The sequence below is a fragment of the Rhinoraja longicauda genome, chromosome 8 (assembly GCF_053455715.1).
Source record: "Rhinoraja longicauda isolate Sanriku21f chromosome 8, sRhiLon1.1, whole genome shotgun sequence".
NCBI classification, from domain to species: Eukaryota; Metazoa; Chordata; class Chondrichthyes; order Rajiformes; family Arhynchobatidae; genus Rhinoraja; species Rhinoraja longicauda.
Genome location: NC_135960.1, coordinates 55,104,862 through 55,119,683, shown reverse-complemented (window position 1 = coordinate 55,119,683; position 14,822 = coordinate 55,104,862). Strand labels below are relative to the sequence as shown.

At 35.4% G+C, this 14,822-nt stretch overlaps 1 protein-coding gene across 1 annotated transcript in view; it reads left to right on the top strand.

Annotated features, from left to right (window-relative positions):
• ttn.2 (titin, tandem duplicate 2) overlaps positions 1-14,822 on the top strand; it is a 314,983-nt gene that overhangs the window by 110,005 nt on the left and 190,156 nt on the right. The window contains exons 83-104 of the mRNA XM_078404016.1: positions 330-608; positions 737-1,024; positions 1,285-1,563; positions 2,677-2,958; positions 3,070-3,348; positions 3,580-3,858; positions 3,999-4,277; positions 4,390-4,677; positions 4,866-5,144; positions 5,576-5,857; positions 5,960-6,238; positions 6,345-6,623; positions 6,751-7,029; positions 7,133-7,420; positions 9,686-9,964; positions 10,065-10,343; positions 10,462-10,740; positions 10,868-11,155; positions 11,278-11,565; positions 12,766-13,056; positions 14,034-14,321; positions 14,473-14,760. Of these exons, the coding sequence (XP_078260142.1) occupies positions 330-608; positions 737-1,024; positions 1,285-1,563; positions 2,677-2,958; positions 3,070-3,348; positions 3,580-3,858; positions 3,999-4,277; positions 4,390-4,677; positions 4,866-5,144; positions 5,576-5,857; positions 5,960-6,238; positions 6,345-6,623; positions 6,751-7,029; positions 7,133-7,420; positions 9,686-9,964; positions 10,065-10,343; positions 10,462-10,740; positions 10,868-11,155; positions 11,278-11,565; positions 12,766-13,056; positions 14,034-14,321; positions 14,473-14,760 (6,219 nt within the window). The remainder of the gene's footprint in view (positions 1-329; positions 609-736; positions 1,025-1,284; positions 1,564-2,676; positions 2,959-3,069; positions 3,349-3,579; positions 3,859-3,998; positions 4,278-4,389; positions 4,678-4,865; positions 5,145-5,575; positions 5,858-5,959; positions 6,239-6,344; positions 6,624-6,750; positions 7,030-7,132; positions 7,421-9,685; positions 9,965-10,064; positions 10,344-10,461; positions 10,741-10,867; positions 11,156-11,277; positions 11,566-12,765; positions 13,057-14,033; positions 14,322-14,472; positions 14,761-14,822) is intronic.

Below are 14,822 nucleotides of genomic sequence, written 5' to 3'. Positions count from 1 at the left end.
GAGCACTGCCATTGTATCAAAGAGGCAATTTTTTCTTATTCCTCAAGTGTGTTTCGATATGAGATTGATAACTGATTATCCGGTTAAGGCTAAATTTGTACAATCAGCGCAATGCTGCCAGCATCTTGTCTGGGATTGCTGAACCTAATTTAACACAATAGACCTTCAGCAGGCATGCAAAATGTACTTTTATTACATTGGTCCTAATTTGTTGTGAAGAATCCCATCTATTGACAGTTTGCTCTGCTAAAATTTATTAGCTTACAAAAGTAATCCTTGATTAAATATTACTAAGTTCTCTTGATTTAAATGATCTAATTTTTCCACAGAACCTGCGAATATCATAGAAAAAACAGAGCCACTCACAGTGACTTCAGGAAACCCAGCCATTTTGGAATGTACCGTAGCTGGTACGCCAGTATTAAATGTTGTATGGTTCAAAAATGGAAAACAACTGGAAACAAATAGAAGATATAAATTGAGTTTTGCAAATAAGATAGCCAGGTTAAAATTTTTATCTGTTGAAATGGATGACAGTGGAGACTATACTTTTGAAGTCCAGAATGAGTTTGGAGCTAACAGCTGCAATATTCCTATGACTGTATTAGGTCAGTGATTATTTCTTGTTAATAGCTATTTTTTCATAAAACATCAAACAATACTGGAATTTATCACAAATGTTATAATATTTGACACAGAGACATTAATGTTTTTATTTGTCCCTTTATATGAACAGAGCAAATAATTCCTCCATTGTTAACAAGAAAATTAAAGGAAATGAGCAGTACTTTAGGATCTTTAGTGCGAATGGAATTCAAAGTTTCTGGTTCTATACCAATGAGCATTACTTGGTACAAAGAGCACAACGAAATATCGGCTAGTAACAAATACAAAATGCTATTTCAAGAGAACACAATTTCATTAGAAATCATTGAAATAGACTTCTCAGATGATGGAATTTACACTTGCAAAGCAGCAAATTCAGCAGGAAAAGATGAATGCAGTGCTGTCTTAAGTGTAAAAGGTTTGAAATATTCCTTTGTCGCATTTCTTTCTCATCTGTATGAAAAGCAAATATTGACTTTCATTACAAAAGCGTTTGCATTTGTCATTAGCTGCCTTAGTGAAGTGTTTAAATAAGTGAATCTGCCAATTCTAAATTTTGTTAATCATTCTTACACTTTTGAAGGCTATGTAATTCATAAAGTTAACAATAGTCTGAACATTTCATCCAGTTTATATATAACCCTAAGTTAATCAAACATTTTTTATTGATTTTTTTAGAACCCCCAAGCTTTACAGATAAAATAATGTCCCAGGATGTTGTACTTGGTTCTACAGTGCAATTTAGAGGTGTTGTAAAAGGAAGCACACCGCTATCTACAAAATGGTTCAAAGGGGACAGAGAATTGATGCATAGTATGGCATATTCTATTTGGAATGAAGGCTCGACATATTTCCTAGAATTGCCCTCAGCTAAAATATCGGATGCGGGTGATTATACCTGCCAAGTTAGCAACGATGTTGGTACAGATACCTGTTCTGTAAACCTGCTTGTTAAAGGTGTGCAATTATGGCTTTGTTCTCCAGTTTTGATATATGCAAAACAGGTTTTCTTGCTTTACCATCTTAAATGTTTAGATTTTTTTTTCTTGATGGTTACTGTACTTAACTGGTAGTATATTCATCTGCTGACTATTGAGAGAATGAGGTATGGAGTCTTGAAGCATTGAGATTTTTAGACTTGTTATTCTATATCACGCCACACTGCAAATTTTTCTGTTAACTAAGGCGAAACACCATACCAATGTTGGGGAATACTAATAGATAATCTTTAGTTTTTGAAAAACTGGCAAATTAGACAGTGTCCACTGTAATTTATTTGTACTATCCAATCCTAAAGTGACAATGATGGCAGTTTTGAAGAAATTTTACTAGACTGCCCCACTACAACAGTTGAACCATAGAAAGCATTTTATCAGGATGCATCACAGCATGGTTTGGGAACAGCTCCATCCAAGACCCCGAGAAATTGCAGTGAATTGTGGACGCAGCCAAGACCATCACATAAACCAACCTCCCTTCTATTAACTCCATTTATACCTCACTCTGCCTGTGCAAAGCCAGCAGCATTTTCAGTTTCGCACCCTAGCCGCTCTCTCTTCTCCCCACTCCCATCAGACAAAAGGTATAGAAGTGTGAAAACGCACACCTCCAGATTCAGGGACAGTTTCTTCCCAGCTGTTATCAGGCAACTGAATCACCATTCCACAACCAGAGAGCAGTGCTGAACTACTATCTACCTCTTTGATGACCCTCGGACTATCCTTGATCGGACTTTGCTGGCAAACGTTATTCCCTTATGTATCTATACACTGTAAATGGATCAATTGTAATCATGTATTGTCTTTCTGCTGACTGGTTAGCACACAACAAAAGCTTTTCACCTCGGTCGGTGCACGTGACAATAAACTAAACTGAAACGTTGAAGGAACCTTAATAGCATTTAAAAACAAAATGATGCTCTAATTGTGATATTAAAACATGATTTTCTTAAATTAGTAACTTGAGCAGTGAATCCTGTTTAAACAGTTACTTATAATTGTTTAATTGGTTTCAAGTATTATTGAACATCCTTTATATGTATTTTTTAATTTATAATATTTTGATTTCTAGAACCCCCTAGTTTCATTAAAAAAATGAATTCTTCAACAATAATGAAGGAAGGTGCCTCAGCACGTTTTGAGTGTATTGTAACTGGAACACCTGAAATCAAAGTTTCGTGGTATAAAAATGGTTCTGAAATTATTGCCAGTGCCAAATATACAACATCATTTGATGGTTTTGTGGCAATTCTTGAGATTATTGACATGATTCTAGAGGACAGTGCCCACTACGTGTGTGAAATACGAAATGAAGCAGGCAGTGACAGTTGCAGCACCGAAGTTGAAATTAAAGGTCTGTAATAATGTCCAAATTGCTAACAAATGACATCAGCTATTTTTTTGAGCAAGTATATTGTTAGTTTCTGTGATTTTGTTAATTTTGATTTCTTTACCGTGATTATAGAACCTCCCAGTTTTAGAAGGAAACTTCAGTCTGCTGGGGTTATAAGAAACAATGGTGTTATTCTTGAATGTGAGTTGGCTGGTACAGGACCTTTTGACGTTATGTGGTACAAGGACAATAAAAAGATTCCACCAAGTGAAAAATACAAGTTGATCACAAAGAATGTTTTAAGTAGCCTTCATATTTTGAAGGTGGATGTCTCACTTGTTGGCGAATATAAATGCACAGCAAGCAATGATGTGGGAAGCTGTTCCTGCAGTTGTATTATCAGTTTAAAAGGTTAGTTACATGGTGGTAGTAGTGTATCTTTTGTCATTTTTAGTGAATGTATTTCAAGTAAAATGGAATACTGTAGGCATATTGCAATTTTAGCAGCTAACGTAAATTTAATTTAAACTTTTTTAATGATCCGTTCGATAAAGCAGCATATTTTGCCATTATACTATAATTTTGAAAGAGGGTAGGGCGTTTAATTCATATTTATATGTATACCTCTTTATCTTGAACTAGAACCCCCATCATTTGTGAAGAAGATTGAAAATGTTACAACATTTGTTGGGAATTCTACTGGTTTTCAGTGTCTTGTAAAAGGTTCAGAGCCTTTATCAATTAGTTGGATGAAAAATAATGTTGATATCAAAGAAGATGAAAATATATCAATTTCCTTTGAAAAAAATCTTGCAATGCTGAAAATTGCAGCAGTTGAAGCAAAAGATGGTGGGAAATACATCTGCCAGGCCAAAAATGATGCAGGGATTGAGAAATCCTATGCCACATTGTTAGTAACAGGTTGGTCAGGAATATTAACAAATATAATTGGTTGATGTGTAAATATTTTTTTATTTCTCTTCAAATTTATTTATCATAGAAGACAGGATTAAAATATTAAAAGTACTGTCATCACTTAGCATAATATTTTATCTTAACAGAACCTGCAAAAATTGTTGAGAGAACAAAATCATGCAACATAACTGTACAAAATCCAGCAGTTTTGGAATGTACTGTGGCAGGCACACCAGATCTAAATGTTAAATGGTTTAAAGATGGAACGGAGCTCACATCCAGCAGAAAATGTAAATTGAGCTTTGAAAATAATGTGGCTAGCCTAAAGATTCAGTCAGTAGAGAAGCCGAATAGTGGTGAATATACCTTTGAGGTCCAGAATGAATTTGGAGTTGACAGCTGCAAAGCTTCCTTGGCTGTATTAGGTTAGTATTTCTATTTGTATGTGAAAAATAGAATACAGTAATCAAAGCAACTTTGCTCTTTTAGGTTAACTTTTGCATCTCAAGCTTACAAGTTGTGTTCTATATTGTACAGATCAATTGATTGCTCCAACATTTACAAAAAAATTGAAGGACATGGGCATTGCACTTGGGTCTTCTGTGACCATGGAGTGCAAAGTATCTGGCTCTGTTCCAATGACCATTCTTTGGCATAAAGATGAAAAGGAGATCATGGATAGTAATAAATATAAACTATCACAGCAAGATAACACCTCATCTTTGGAAATTAATCAACTAGAAAACTCTGATTGTGGAATTTATACTTGCAGAGTATCAAATATAGCAGGAACCGATGAATGCAGTAGCAAACTGATTGTTAAAGGTGTGACTGCCTTTGCATTTTTACTCATACTTTTGGCGAAATAGATCTCGGATTTGTCATATTTTAACATTTAAATGTCTTATGATTGACATAACTATTTTAAATTTATTAATGCTTCTTCAAAATTTGAAATTTAGAAAATTATGCTCTTTCTTGCAACAAATATGTTTTTCTTCAATGAATTTTAGAGCCACCAAGATTTATTACAAAGCCAGTGTCACAGGAGGTTCCCCCATGCTCCACAGTGCTGTTCAAGAGCGATGCAGAAGGAACACCACCTCTGTCTTTCAAATGGTTTAAGGATGACAAAGAGTTAAATCCTGATGGAACATGTTGCATTGTGACAGAAGTTTTATCCAGTTTTGTGCAACTTTATTCAGTCAAACATTCCAATACGGGATATTACACTTGCCATGTCACCAATGATGTTGGCACAGATTCTTGTACAGCAAAATTGTTTGTGACAGGTGTGGAATTCTTTGTTGTGTGGGTGTATATTATCAGTGTCTTGTTTGTTATTTGCTGTTAATGTCTTTTCAGATTCCAAGTCTTCTAATTTGTACAAATCTTGTTTTATGTGTATTCTATGTGAGTGTCTTTTGTTCATCATGAGTTTAATTGTGTGATCATCATATACTCTTTATCATATCAATTCTACAATATCTTCTTGTGCTCTTCGTGATCTCAATAATATAATGTATACTCTTCTTTACATTTTCTTTAAATGAACTACAGTAAAATTCTAGTTAATATACATGGGCCTTTTCAAAACCTTTGGAGCATTCTCATATGATTAGTGTTAATGATTCAAATTCCTTCCACATTTCACAATTCTACTTTCCAAAACATAATCTTCTTGCAACTCAAGCACTAAATGTGTTGTATTTTGGTTTCCTAGAACCTCCATCTTTCATCCAGAAGCTGGAACCATCCAAAGTCCTGAAGAAGGGAGAATCGGTGCATTTTGAGTGCAAAGTAACTGGCACACCTGAAATCAACATTTCGTGGTTCAAGAATGATACTGAAATCAGAGATGGTGACAAATACAAAATACATTTTGATAATTCTACAGCAGTTCTTGAAATTAATGATACTGGTGTAGAAGATAGTGGTGATTACATTTGTGACGCTCAAAATGAAGCTGGAAGTGTCAGCTGCAGTGTAGCACTTAATGTCAAAGGTAGGTAGTTATTTCCTGTTACAAACGATAAAGGTTTTCTTAAATATAAATAACTATTTCATCATAAATACAAAAATGAGACAACTTATGCTCTTCTTCCAGAACCACCTGTTTTCAATAAAATGCTTGAGACAATGGATGTAATAAAAAGCTCTGACGTCATTCTACAATGCGAATTCAGTGGTACATCTCTTTTTGAAGTTACATGGTACAAAGACAAAAGGCAAATCCGAGGAAGTAAAAAGTATAAAATTACCTATGAAAATCATGTAGCAAGTCTTTATATTCTTAAAGTGGAGTCACCTGACATAGGGGAATACATGTGCATTGTCAAGAATGATGTGGGGACTATTAATTGCACTGGCACATTAAATCTAAAAGGTCAGTAAATTTTCCACGTTTTATATTTAAATTTTGCTACACCAGTTTTGGGAAATAATTTCTGCAAGTTCATGTTGTGCACTTAAAATATACTTTAATTCTTCAGAGCCACCCATATTTGTGAAGAGACTTTCAGACATTTCTTCTGTGTTCGGAGAGTCTGTGACATTACAAGCTACTGTTAAAGGTTCAGAACCAATTGAAGTAACATGGATCAAAGAAAAGAAACAAGTTAAAAATGATGAGGACATAACTATCACCCATGAACAAAACATTGTGGTTTTGCATATTTCAAAAATGGAGCCAACACATGCTGGAATGTATGTTTGCCAAATCAAAAATGATGCTGGAATGCAAGAGAGCTCTGCTGCATTATCACTCTTGGGTCAGTAGTTTACTGTCAATATATTTGATGTTTTTAGAATTTTGCTAATTCCTCAGAACATTGTAGACCATTATCCTTGTTGCCAAAATATAAGAATACTTTGTAAAAATTAATTTACTTCTTCCAGAACCTGCCACAATAGTGGAAAAAACTGAATCTGTCAGTGTAACTTCAGGAGATCCAGTGACTTTGGAATGCATTGTTAAAGGCACAGCTGAGCTCAAAGTGAAATGGTTGAAAGAAGGACAAGAATTGGTATCTGGCAGAAAATACAAGATTAGTTTTCTTAATGGAATTGCCAGCCTAAAACTCATGTCTACAGAGAAGCTAGATGGTGGTGAATATACTTTTGAAGTCCAGAATAATGTTGGTACCAGCAGCTGCAAATTATCAATCAGCGTTCTAGGTTTGTCCTCCATTTTTTTCTCTTTGTGCACTTTCCATAATTGCTTATTAATCCATTTAAAAAATCTTGATCTAATCATGGTTAATTGTTGTGATTTAAACAGACCGTATAATTCCACCAACATTTATTAGAAAATTAAAGAAAGTGGATGGTATCTTGGCTTCTCCCCTCCAAATGGAATGCAAAGTGTCTGGATCATCACCAATTGCAATGTCTTGGTTCAAAGATGGACATGAGATTGTCCATGGAGAAAAATATAATCTGATATTTGGTGAAAATAAGTGTGATTTGAAAATAAATACTTTGGAACTATCAGATGCTGGCAATTATGTATGTAAAGCAACCAATGCTGCAGGAAGCGATGAATGCAGTGGTGCTTTAACTGTAAAAGGTTAGTTTAATTCTTAATACAATTCAAATTGTTGATTTTCTTTGTGTATAAGTCATGCTTTATAATTTGTAGTGTTCAAAATATTTTTTGTTTGATATGCGTACACGTTGGAGTGTGTATACTTATTATAAATGCTGCATGGTGCTGAACCTAAACAGGTTAAAAGGCCTCAAAGACATTCTAATTGATGAAAAGCTATAAACTGCAAATGATGGAAATCTGAAAGAGAAACAGAAACTGATTGAAATATTATCTTTGGAGAAAGAAATTATGCTTATGTTTCGAATTGACGATTTTTCATTAAATTCAGGCAGGCCAGGAATCAAACATGTGTTTTAAGTTGCGGAAAAGAGGGGAGAATGGAGAGAATAAGTGAAATCTGTTACGGAGCCCAAGAGATTTCAAAATGCACAGGTCAAGAATGTTTTATTGTCATATGTCCCAAACAGAACAATGACATTCTTACTTTCAGCAGCACAGCAGAATATGAAAACATAGTACTTTGTAAACATAATAATAGTGCAATTACAGTGCAACAAGACAAAACCAATGCCCCCAAGTCGATGTAGTTCAGAGTTTATTTGGAGGTTGAAGTGTTTAATAGCCTGATGGTCGTAGGGAAGAACCTGTTCCTGACCCTGGACATTTAAGTTTTCAGGTTCGTATATCTTCTTTCCAATGGCAGGAGTGAAATAGGTGTGTGGCCAGGGTGATGTGGGTTTCTGATGATGCTGGCTGCTTTTTTAAGGCAAAAACTCCTGTAAACCCTTTGATGGTTATTTAGCTAATCACCGTTAATTTGTCTGGAGAGGCTGTATTGGCATTGGTATTAATAGTTTATTAATGTCATGTGTACCAATATGCAGTGAAAAGCTTTGCTTGAATTCTGTCCAGTCAAATCATATTATACACGAGTACAATCAATGATACACAAGTGGAATGTAGCACAAAGAGAAAAATACCAAGATGCAGAATATGGCATTATATATGGCCTTACAGTTACTGAGAAAATGCAGATTAAAAAAATGCCTGTAATGAGGTACAGTAGGTTGGAAGATCTGCCCTACATCCAAGCTTATTAGAGGACAATTCAGTGGTCTGATAACACTGAGGAAGAAGCTGTACCAGAATCTTGTGGTACATGCTTTCAAGCTTTTGTATCTTCTGCCCGCTGGGAGGGAATGACTCGGGTGAAATTGGTCCTTGATTATGTTAACTGCCTTCAGAAAGCAGCATAAAGGAATCAAGGAGGGAGAGACAGGTTTGTATGATGGACTAGGCTATATCCACACCTCTCTGCAATTTCTAGCTCTCTCAGACAGTTGTTTCCAAACCAAACTCTGATGCATCCCAAAAGGACGCTTTCTCCTGTGCATCTGTAGGTTGTTAAGAGGCATTGGGGATATGCCAAATTTCCGTCGTCTTCTGTGGAAATAGAGGCGCTAGTGTGCTTTCTTTGCTGTAACTTCAATGTGGTTGGTTCAGGGTAAGTTGTTAGTGATAATAACACCAAGGAACTTGATGCTCTTTGCCATCTCACTTCAGCACCATTTGTGCTGATAGAGGCATGTACACCACCTTGCTTCCCGAGGTCAATAACTGGCTCTTCATCTTGCTGACATTGAGGAAGAGGTTGTTTCTTGACATCATGTAGTCTGTCTCCTTCCTGTGGTTTGTCTCATTTTTGAGATCCGGACTACTGCAGAGGTGTTATCTGCTGACTTGAAAATCATATCATATCATATCATATATATACAGCTGGAAACAGGCCTTTTCGGCCCTCCCAAGTCCGTGCCGCCCAGTGATCCCCGTACATTAACACTATCCTACACCCACTAGGGACAATTTTTACATTTACCCAGCCAATTAACCTACATACCTGTACGTCTTTGGAGTGTGGGAGGAAACCGAAGATCTCGGAGAAAACCCACGCAGGTCACGGGGAGAACGTACAAACTCCTTACAGTGCAGCACCCGTAGTCAGGATCGAACCTGAGTCTCCGGCGCTGCATTCGCTGTAAAACAGCAACTCTACCGCTGCGCTACCGTGCCGCCCGTAAGTAGAATGAAATGGATGAGAAGAATGAGGAGAAAAAATTCAGTGCTGGAACAATGAGATTATTAATGCAGTCAAATGGCCTGATTATGCTAATCTTCTAGACTTAGACCTAAAGAAAAATTGAATGTAATTTTGTTTACAGCAAAATGCTCGAATTTTAAATTCCCAGTTAATTTTAAATATCTTTTTTTTTTCCACCTCTTTAGAACCAGCCTCATTTGTGAGCAAACCTGATCCTCAGGAAGTGTTACCTGGCTCAACATTGAAATTTGCATGTGTTGTTACTGGGACAGCACCATTGAAAGTAAAATGGTTTAGAGGTAACACTGAACTAGTAACAGGAAGAAAATGTCAAATTTCTTTCAGTAACTCAGTATCAATACTTGAGCTGCTAAATGTAGAACCTTCCCAAAGTGGAGACTACATTTGCCGAGTCAGGAACGAAGCTGGTGAAGATTCTTGTACAACAAAATTGTCTGTGAAAGGTTTGTGAAATAGAGATATAAAGAAGAATATGGCTAACATCATTTTGCTGGAGTTACAAGTATATATTTTTACAACTATTTTCCTCTGTATCTTCACCAGAACCAGCAGTATTCCAGAAAAAAATGAAAGATTCTATTGTGATACTGGGAAAATCAGTTTGTCTTGACTGCATATACTCTGGTACCCCAGAAATCAAAGTACTTTGGAAGAAGAATGAGGTAGATATAGTCCAGTCTGAAAAGCATATTATAACTACCACTGAAACCTCTTGTATTTTGGAGATTCTCAACACCATCAGAGACGATGGTGCAACATATACATGTGATGTAGAAAATGATGCTGGAACTGACACTTGTCATGCTGAAGTGAACATATTGGGTTTGTTTACTTTGAATTTCTTTTAGCTGCAGAATAAAAATCAAAGTTTTTCTTGTTTCCGTTAAAAAAGTATTTGATGTACATTTTCTTCAATCACTGATACGTTTTTTCTTCTTAGAACCACCAACATTTGTCCAACACTTAGAGCCTCTGGAAATAACAGTCGGTGATTCAGGATCTTTTCAATGCACACTTAGTGGAACACCTGAAATTAAAGTAGCTTGGTACAAAGGAGACACAAAACTGAGAGCCACCCCAAATTGCAAAATGGAATTTGTAAACAATATTGCAAAATTGGAATTGAAGAAAGTAACAATGAATGACTGTGGAGAATTTATGTGCAAAGCTGAAAACAAAATTGGTGTATGTTCATCAAAGGCAGTGTTCACTGTACAAGGTGATGTTGTTTGGTAGATTAATTGGTATTTGTGGAGAATGTATATATTAATGCTGGAACACTTTGAACTTTTAAAGCTTCTATGATCTCATTATATTAACACATTCCGTTCTGGTTTATTTTACAGAACGTAAAACGGCACCTTCTTTTGTAAGAAAAATTAAGAACATGGAAGTAACTCTTGGTCTTCCAATAACATTTGAGTGTTGCACGACTGGTTCAGCTCCTATTGAAACTTCTTGGTTTAAAGATGGAGTAAAACTGCTCCCAGGAGAAAACATAAATATATCTTTCATGGAGAATGTAGCATCTCTTCAAATTCTTAAAACTGAGATGGATCACACTGGTGAATACAGTTGCAAAGCATCTAACATGATAGGAGATGCTTCATGCAGTTCCACATTAACTCTTAAAGGTAAATTGGGTTAAATAATTTCTAATTCGACTTCTTCAATGTTATAATATTGACATTCTCGTATCTGCTTTCATCTAACATTGCTAGGTGTTAGTATAATTATATTTTTGTTATGTCTTTAGAGCCCAGAGTTGCCCCTGTATTTGACAAAAGACTACAACCAGTGGAAGTTACAGCTGGACAAAGTGTGGATCTTGAATGCCACTTAACTGGCTCTCCGCCAATTAAAGTTACTTGGCTGAAGGATGGCAAAATGATTCGATCAGGTGGCAATTACAAGATATCTTATGTAGAAAATACGCCTCACCTAATTATTATTAAAGCAGACAAGGGAGATGCTTGTCAATACATTTGCGAGGCCAGCAATGATATTGGAAAGGATTCATGCAAAACTGACGTGACTGTGAAAGGTATTAATCAATAACAATTACAACGCTTTATCATATACTGTGAGAGCCCAGACTTAACTAATTTCAAAGGATAATTTTTTTCACATCTTCAATATGATTTTTATTGGTTACTTGGTCATTTTTTATTATGTTGTCCATGTGCAATTTTTATTTTGCTTTTCCTGAATACCTTTGCAGGCGCTTAAAAAATAATCCAAACTTTGTAAAATAATTATTTTCATGCTGATCTTTAAATATGTATGTTACTGTCATATCAGTCTGAAAAAATCATTTCCTGAGGCATATTATTAATTTTCAACAACCAAAAAATAGGTTTACAAATAGGAGAACAAATAGCCTGTTCCACCATTCAAGAAGAACAAAGTTCAACTTTTGTATTGACTTTAATTTCCTGCACTTTCCCATAACTCTTCATTTCAATGGACCAATAAACAATTGTTCTTGGTCTTGAATATATTCAGTGTTCAAGCAATTAAATTTCTCCTGTGGAAGAATAATATCACAGAAGAATTAAAAATTATATAGATCAGATTATGTTAATCTGCCCGCCTGCCTGAATCTTTGCTTGTGCTCTGCCTATGTCAGTCCTTAACAGGGTCTAATGTAGAGGGCCTACCTTAATGGTTCTCTACCTCTTGAGTAGGAAGCATTCTATGGAACAGTAAGAATGCTCTAAGGAACTCCTGACAACTAAACTGGCAAAATTGGGAATGGTGCTTTTCTGGCTATAATAGTTGTAATTGACCTTTTTCATTTAAAATATGTCTGATATTCAGAGATTGTTTTTTAAAAAACGACTAAAATAGAAGTGATTATTTTTTATAAAGGGATGAAAAAATCATCAAACATGCTTAAAATGATTAAAAACACCAAAATAAAGCAAAAACTAAATTTAATGGTAATGCAAGCCCCTTTACCGTCTCAATTTTTTTCTCTACAATCCCTATTAAAAGTATTAGGATATCAGAACTTTCACAAAATCAGATCTTGTGCCTGATATAAGAACCAACTTCCCAACCATAAATGTGTCGAAAACCCATGGTATAATTAACTATTGATAAGTCCACGTCAATGCATAGAAGTCTGCTATGCAGCTCCGTTTCAAAGACTAAGTGGAAACTGGTCCAGTTAGCAAAAGTTAGCATGCTTCAGCAAGCTGGTTGTTTAAAATGTTCATAATGCCACTCCTGTCTGTTACAGATCGTAAAGTTCCACCAAGCTTTACTAAAAAACCTATTGAAACAATACAGGAATCAGAAGGAAAATTTATAAAAATTGAAGCTCGTGTTTCTGGTTCACAACCATTGTCTATAACTTGGTTCAAAGATGAGCAAGAGATCTTGCAATCTGAAAATTATGAACTATCTTTTAAAAATAATATAGTAATATTGAACATCAAGAATGCACAGCATTCTGATTCTGGTGTTTATACATGTGAAGCATCCAATGAAACAGGCACTGCAAAGTTTAATGTGTCTGTACTGATCCAAGGTTAGTAATGGCTACTTGTGATTACAAAGGTCAGGGAAGCTTATATCTGTAAATTTCATTGTTTGTAAAAAAAATGGCACTATTTTCAAGATCTTAATATTATTCACTGTTATAATAAGCATGCAATGGGTATTATTCTAATTTCCAGTTGCCTGCTGTCAGTTTTTTTACCCATATTCATTTCATTTTTGTCTTTCAACTAATAACTTACAATATAGAATCTATACAATCAGTCTTCATTATCAGTCTGAAGAAGGGTCTCGACCCAAAATGTCACCCATTCCTTCTCTCCAGAGATGCTGCCTGTCCCGTTAAGTTACTCCATCTTTTTGTGTCTATCTTCTTTATTAGTGGATTTGCTATCCATCTAATCATAATGTCCCCTTTCTTAATTTTTTGGGGACAAATATCAGTGTGCATATATATATATTGAGGTACCAATCATTGTCTGTATAAATACAGTGATAAATCCAGGCCACTTGGATCAAGTAGCTCCATGCTGGGCGCTATTCTACTAAAATGCAGTGTTTGTTCACACAGTTGCACCATTTGATTTCAAATCTTGCAAGTATAAACGCATTCAATTGAAGTAACTAATATCATTAGCTGATAGGTATTTAAACAAACTGATGCGAGTGAATGTTTTTAGAACATTATAGGGTAAATGTACGTTTATTTGGAGAGTTATATTAAGGAGCGTGCCTTAGTGATGTTCACGTTTTGTGTTATATTTGGGAAGTCCCTGCAACCTTTCACTTGTGAATAATGAAGACTTAGTGCAGAAGTTCAGTCAGAGATGCCGAGACAAGTAAATGCAGTGCATTGTGCACACTGATAGGGAGGAACTGTCGGGATAATATTAAGCTTCGCAAGTGATATGTCATGGTGAGAGATTGCAAAGTGTGTTTCTAATACTTGAATCACTGTGAGTGGATGCAAAAAGTCAGAATGGTCACACATAATGGTTTATTTTACAGAACACAAAATTGCACCTTCTTTCTTAAGAAAAATTAAGAATATGGAAATAACTCTTGGTCAACCAGTGACATTTGAATGTTGTACAGCTGGTTCTGCTCCGATTAAAACCTCTTGGTTTAAAGATGGTATAAAATTGCTGCCCGGAGAAAACGTAATGATATTATTCATAGAGAATGTGGCATCTCTTAATATTCTTAAAACTGATATGAATCATGCTGGTGAATATACTTGCAAAGCTTCCAACATAGTTGGAGTTGCTTCATGTAGTTCGAAACTAGCTCTTAAAGGTATGTTGGATTAAAAATTTACCGAGGCAGCTTTACTTAATTAACATTTATCTCAGCTTTACTTTAATATCTGCTTTGACCTTTTAATGATAGATCTTATTACTTTGCAACTGATACATTTATAATTGAATATAACTTTTTATGTTTCCAGAGTATAGAGTTGCCCCTGTATTTGACAAAAAAGTAGAACCAGTGGAGGTTACAACCGGGCAAAGTGTGGACCTTGAAGGCCATTTAATTGGTTCTCCTCCAATTAAAGTTACTTGGCTGAAAGATGGCAAAGAGATTCGATCAGGTGGCAATTACAAGATATCTTTTGTAGAAAATACACCTCACCTGATTATTCTGAAAGCAGACCAGGGAGATGCTTGTGAATACATTTGTGAGGCCAGCAATGATATTGGAAAGGATTCATGCAAAACTGAAGTGACTGTGAAAGGTATTGATCAAAACAGTTGTATTCTTTATTTCCTTATGTGCATCTTATGAGCCTATGCTTTA